At 41.0% G+C, this 6,880-nt stretch overlaps 1 protein-coding gene across 1 annotated transcript in view; it reads right to left on the reverse strand.

Moving 5' to 3' along the window:
* Positions 1 to 349: 349 nt before the first annotated feature.
* Positions 350 to 6,880, reverse strand: part of LOC116094719 (myelin P2 protein) — a 10,033-nt gene continuing 3,502 nt past the window's right edge. The window contains exons 2-5 of the mRNA XM_031376239.1: positions 4,195 to 4,297; positions 2,945 to 3,117; positions 2,679 to 2,780; positions 350 to 1,321 (exon numbers count right to left, since the gene is read on the reverse strand). Of these exons, the coding sequence (XP_031232099.1) occupies positions 1,271 to 1,321; positions 2,679 to 2,780; positions 2,945 to 3,117; positions 4,195 to 4,267 (399 nt within the window). The 5' untranslated portion in view covers positions 4,268 to 4,297 and the 3' untranslated portion in view covers positions 350 to 1,270. The remainder of the gene's footprint in view (positions 1,322 to 2,678; positions 2,781 to 2,944; positions 3,118 to 4,194; positions 4,298 to 6,880) is intronic.

A 6,880-nucleotide genomic window follows, 5' to 3' on the forward strand; every position in this document is an offset into this window, starting at 1 on the left:
ACCATTATCAATTACTCAAATCATGTACTGCAGCTTCATTCTTACTTAAGCACAGTGACTCCTCTTTCTTTCTTATCAAGAATTATTGGGGGAGCTGGAGAGATGGCTCAGTGGTTAAGAGTGCCGACTGCTCTTCCAAAGGTCATGCGTTCAAATCCCAGCAACCACATGATGGCCCACAACCATCCATAAAGAGATCTGATGCCCTCTTCTGGGGTGTCTGAAGACAGCTACACTGTACTTACATATAATGAATAAATCTTTAAAAAAAAAAAAAAGAAAATAATTACTGGATTCAGTATTCTATGACTGTTATGTATCTAACACAAAACCGGCCTTATGTTCAAAGCCTTGTACAAGAATGTAGCAGCTTTATTCATCATTTTCAAACACTGCTTATAACCCTATTTTCTCAGAAGACCGGTGTGAAGCTATAATGATGCAGTTATACAATGGAATAATGCTCAGAGATAAAAAGAAACAGATTATCACTACATACAATAACCTGCATAAACCTGGAAACCATCATGCTAGGGTTTAAAAGGCAAAGAGAAATGAATCCAAGAGGTCTGGTGCTATTTAAGCAAAGCTAGTCTAGGGCCAAATCAGAACCATCCTTGCTTCTGGTGGGTTGACATCACCTGGGGAAGGAGATGAGGAAGACTTCTAAGATGGAGGAACTGTGTTTGCCTCAGTTGGGATGGGCACACACATAGTAACATGCACTTGTCAAACACGCTCGGTGGCTATAACAACTGTGCATATTATTGTTTGTGCATTACAAAACTTTGGCCAAATGGAATGAAGGCTGCTCCTGTTGGCTGAAACAAGGAACTCCCCCCCCCCACCCCAATTTAGAGCAGCTCATCTTCTTGCTTTGTTTGCTTGATGATTTCCAGGCCCCCGGAGACATTTATCACTTCACAGAACAAAGCTCTCACCTTGTTTTAGTATTTGACTACTTCTTTTTATCATTATTTAAAACAGAATGAGCACAGCTTAGGCTGTCATTTTGCAACAGTGATTTTTATGGGATGTCTTTCGTCTAGTCAATACAGAGGGATTCACATGGTAAAGACATGCATGAAACTGGAAAATGTCTAAATTCATATTTTAGATTAATCCTCATTTAAACCTTTACTATAGAACACATTATGACAAGTGCAGGAGAAGCCAGACAAACCAGCTGCAGTGGATTCAGGACTTGCTGAATGATTTCCAGTCTTAGATTAGCAAACACCATTTGGATGATCCAACCTTTTTTTTTTTCTCAGACCTTCTCATAAATTCTGGTGCAGACCACGCCCTTCATTATACATTCCTTAAAAGAAGAGATTGGCTATTTAAAATGCAAGTCAGAGAACAGGACATTTGGAACAATGTGGCAGTTTACAATGAACCCACAAGATTAAATTTAGGAAGGAATGAAATACCTAGATGCCAGCTTTCTAGTAGTTCATGACATAGAAACTCAAGAAAAAACTTTAAAGTTGATCTGTTTTGTTATACATGATCAAGCAGCAATTTTTATGCACAATTTAGATACATCTAAGTCCAATAAAAATTGTAGCAGCTCTAATGCTTAATGATGATCGTCAGCTTTGTGAGAGTTAGAATCATCTATCACAAAGACAAGTCAAACCTCTGGACATGTCTGTGAGGGACAGTCCACATCAGGTTTACTGAGGTGGGGAGACCTGAAGACCTGACACGTGCTAAAGTAGAGATGTGCCAGGCCAGGGACTGTGGCGTTAGACTGAGGCAGAGGCCATAGACTGTGTACTAATGTCCATTTTCCTTGCTTCCTGATGGGCACCAGCAGTTGCCTGCCTCAAGCATCCGCTTTCATGGCTTCCCAGCCATGACGGACAGAGTCTCCTCTAACTACAGATCAAAATGAGTTCTTCTCACTGAAGATGCTTTTTAGCTGGTTTTTGGTCACAAGGAGAATAGTGACTAATACAGAATGGCTTTCACATTTGCCTTAGCCATAGAGCAGCCAAATAAACTCCCTGAGAGATTGGGCTCGGTTGATCTATAAATGGGGACCTCATGTTGGAACTGACTCCTGTACATCTATTTTGCAGCAAGAGCTAAAACCCAGTGCACATTAAAAGAAATTCTCAAACCACTAGAGAACTGTATGTATATTCAGCGTGTGTGTTAGTTAGTGAGCACAGACCCGCAGTTTTAAAATTCCCTTAGAGTCCATCTGGTTGGAGTCCTTCGCCTCGTTCTGATCTGCTACCTAAAAGAGGTCTCCAGAGCTGAGGGCTTAGACTGCAGTTTTTGGTATAGTTTAGGGTAAGTTCCTATGGACTCCTGAAAACAAAATGCTCTTACTACAATACTCTATAATTGAGCACACCAGGGTTATATTTTACTTTTGAAGTATAAGCTTACTTTTTTGGCTGTAGGTTTAAACAAGTGACGTTCATCCATATTTTCGTTAACTTTATTGTTTGGATACTATCACTTAAAATCTTGACCTAACACGTGCAGGACTCAAACATGAATTTTTTTTTTAAAATGGTTTTTCACTCAAGCACTAACTCTTGACTTTATTCTTGCTGCTGTTGTCTCTTTGTATTCTAAAGAACAAGGGACATTTTGGAGCACGCACAATCGATGCATGCACACAGCATTATTTCTGCCTTGGGAGTTGGGAATGTTCTTACCACTACCATTTTCCCATCCAGCAACTTTCTCTTTATTGTTGTCTCTTTACCGTCCCACTTCTGCACTTGCTTCAAGGAGCCTCTCTCCAGCGTCACAATGGTCTACAAAGATAAATTTATGTGCTTGGCTTACCTCGGTTTCCGTGACAGATGTCTCAACAAGTCACATTCCTTCCCCAAGTCCCTAACTCCCAGAAGGCATACGCTTGTCTCTCAATAGTCCCACTGGACCAACTTTCAGGAAAAAAAAAAACATTACAGATTACCTTGGTTTTTCTGTTGTCAGCTGTGGTTTCGTCAAACTCCTGGCCCAACTTGAAGGAGATCTCTGTATTTTTAAAGGCACTCTCAGTTCTAATGGTGATATAATCCCCCTTCTTACTGATGACCACACTGGGCTTGGCCAAGTTTCCCAGTTTTCTGTTGGCTAACCCCACACCTGAAAAGCAAGGCGATGTCAGATTGTGTTGGGTAAGGAGGCATATCTGGGGGACCGATGTCATGTCCATAGGCTTAAGGTTCTTTATTCAGTGAGTAGATGGTGGGGCTTCCTCCCAAGGTTCAACAATGAGAGAAAATGCATGTTGGTGACACAAGCATTTTAGGGTACTGTTATAACAATGATGCCGACAGAGTTTACAGCATAAAACTACACAGCTACAAAAGTTTAGTTTGTGCACTCTGTCATGCCCAGTGGTAGCCTCAACATAAAATAAGTTGTTTCAGATTTGTATGAAGCATTGGAGACATTTGACATTATAGCTGCGAGTTCAGCCCGACTATCTCCCCTCCACACATGCCTTTCTATAACACTTTGTCAATAAGAAGCTATGGATATACAGAACACTGCCCCCCCCCAACATCCTTGGTGGAATCACATTTTTGACATTTTGTAGTTCCATAATATGCCTGGTGAGAAGAATAAAACAGGACAATCTGTCCACCACACTCTTCTTTCTTTACTTCCTGCTCAACACTAGGATGGGCAGGTGTTGGTGGGATGGAGTCTGAACTCACAGCAGCCAACCGGTTTTTTTGATCTCAACAACTTCCACAGGTTTCAAGCATCCTCATCTAGGAAATGTGTCATCTGTCAAGCTTCACACACTTAAATGATTATTTAATTACAGACAAACCCAAAACAGAGACAAAAATTTTTAGTTTGGATAAAGGTTAAAATTTTAAATTGTGGTTTTCTATTATTCAACTCAATCTTGTGACCACATTAATTTCTATTAAACAAGCTTTCAGAAAATGCCAGCCTATGGATTGACTCAAACTCTAATAGTTTTCCCCAGCAACAAACTTGTGAAACTACCTTCAAGTTCCATGCATTTAAGTAGCTTCATTTAAGTTCTAACAATTTATTGCCAATGAAGTGGAAGTAAATTTTATGAATGATTGCACTCAGCCCACACAACATTCCCCAGACTCCTGGGCGGGGGGGGGGGGAACATTGGAAGAAAACCCTGTGCATCTGTCTTTAAAGGGACATTTATCATGAAAATTTTCTCACCTAGAGCTTTCATGTAGTCATCAAAGTGCTCGCTGGAGACAAGTTTCCAGGTCCCTAGGAATTTGTTGCTCATTGTGATGGATGAGAGAGTTCAGTAGGATTCCTGGTGGGATGCAGCAGATGCGTGTGAGATGCCGAGACCTTGCACAGTTCTTTTCAAAGAAACCCAAAGCATGTGACTCACCCTGAGACCCAATGAGGAAAGGCAGTGACTGGGCTGAGTGATGAATGGCTCTTAAGTCATAAGCTGCCTATCCATGGGTGAAAGAAACCACTACACAATGTCCCTGTGTTTCTAAAACCATGAAAATAATTGAAAGTATTGTTTGAACTTTTAAGATATTTTTTGGTTCATCTTACATAGATAGGCGTGCTTAAGCCCTTCTATGTATGATTTTGTGTGTGTGTGTGTGCACATGCACACATGTGTATATTTGTGTAGGCATCTTACTGACCTTTAATTCTGATTCAGCACAATTAAGAGTTCTTGTTTCATATTATTTTTATTGATTATTTGGGAATTTCATATAATACAACCCTAATCACACTCACTTCCAGTCCTCTCAGGCCTGCTCCCCAACCTTATGACTAGCACCCTCAGGAAGAAGGAGGAGGAGGAAAGGAAGAGGAGGAGGAGGAGGAGGGGGAGGGAGAGGAGGAAGAGGAGGAGGAGGAAGAGGAGGAGGAAAGGAAGAGGGGGAGGAGGAGGAGGGGGAGGGGGAGGAGGAAGAGGAGGAGGAAGAGGAAGAAGAAGAAGAAGAAGAAGAAGAAGAAGAAGAAGAAGAAGAAGAAGAAGAAGAAGAAGAAGAAGAAGAAGCAAGTCCAGCTTGCATTGTCCATATACTCACTAGAGCATCTTTATGAAAAGTTTTAAGAGTTCTCTTCAGTGGTTTTCTATTGAGGTTATTACTTTTTTGGGTGGTGGTGTGGGATGGGGTAAGGGTTGTCACAGAATTCTTAAAAGGGGGGACAGTCTATGAGTATTGTAATAAGAGTCTCAGATATGCTGTGGGAGGGAAATGGAAGGCCACAGCTTGAGGACACATTGAGAGGTGAGGGAGGCTTGGCATAGTTTACATATTCCAGGCAGGCAGAGTAGGCAGACAAGAAAGTCAGTCTGTTACTGCAGAGCACAGACGTTGTATTCACGCGTCAGGATGAGGAGCAGCACTGTAGCTCTTTGACTGTGCTTCAGAGTTCATCTCTTTTTAAAAGCATTCCTGAAGATAATACTTCTTAGTTCCTATGACAACCTTGAACTTAACATTTTAAAAAGTCCACAGACTTATACAGAGATTATTTCCTACAAAATAATCCTAATGAATTCTGAGAGCTCAGTGTAGGATAGTCCCATGTGATATGCTTAGTTCAGATGGTCTCATTTCATCCTCTCAGCCCCAATGGAGACATGCAATATTGTTATGTACAGCTTGACAATGAGGAAAACTACATCTTCAAGTTAGACAACTTATTCCAAAACTAAAACAAAGTCCAGATTTAAACTAGCATTGTTCCCTAGTGCTTGTAGGGTTTTTTTTCTGCACAAATCAGTGAAGGTTTTCACACCACCCTACCAGAGCTAAATTTTCAGGCAGATTACAAGAGAAAATTCGTGTGAATTTCAATGGTCCCTGAGTTGAGCATAAGACTAATGATGGAGCTCAAGAGTCATAATGAGCCATATTATAATGAATCAATGGTCAAATAGTTGTCAAAGCCATTCATAATACTGCCATGGTAGAGCATTTACAGCATTGAGGTGATTTTAGATCAAAAATAAATAAATAAATAAATAAATAAATAAACTTTTTTGGGCAAATCACCAATTGTATCTGACTGCCAAGGTTGAACTTGGCTCACGATGAGATTCTGATGACAATGTATGGGCCAAAGATAAAAATGGAAGCCAAAGGGGACTCTGAACTGAAGAGAGCTTAAGGTGTTGGAAGATTCATTATCAATGCCTTGGACAGAAGAAGGTGAAAACAGAGAGCAGAAACTTTACTAACAGGATGTGGATGATCAGACTTAAACTAAATTGTAGGAAAGTAGATGAAGTTTTGCTATCCCGTGGACTTGATCCTTTTCCTTTCAACAGTTGATTACCCGTGTTAATTCTTGACACAAGTTAGGCCTTTGAATCATACACTGAAAATCACACCGAAAGACTCAAAGAGGTGGACAAGGAAAGCATGCTCATAAAACGTGTCCTTGCCTTTATGTCCTGTTTTCTGGCTGCATTACAGCCACTCATTTCCGATAAGAAATAATCATTGTGCAGCAAATGAACAAAAAGAGTATTCACGGTTTTCTACAGGTGGCATGTTTCCCTGCAGTGATATTGCATTTGTATTTAACACATTCATAGTTAGTGTAGCACGGTTAAGAGATGTTAGTGGTACACCATTGGTGCCTGCCTTCATGAGTCTTATACTCTAATTGCGGAGAACAGCTATAACCATTCAGGGACATGTGGTAGACAGTTGCTGTCCAAGGCAGATAGCAGATGGGGGCCATGAGAAGACCACTGAAGGGCCAGGTGACTGTAGCCAGCCACACAGGAAAGTTCTTGGTACACTTTTGTTTCCAAAAGTCTTTGAGTACGTGGTGTGTGTGTGTTCATGTGTATGAATGAGTGAGTGGGGGGGGGCATGCGTGTGCACATGCGCGAGCGCACACACATGCC

Source organism: Mastomys coucha, unplaced genomic scaffold (assembly GCF_008632895.1).
Source record: "Mastomys coucha isolate ucsf_1 unplaced genomic scaffold, UCSF_Mcou_1 pScaffold17, whole genome shotgun sequence".
Classification (NCBI taxonomy): Eukaryota; Metazoa; Chordata; class Mammalia; order Rodentia; family Muridae; genus Mastomys; species Mastomys coucha.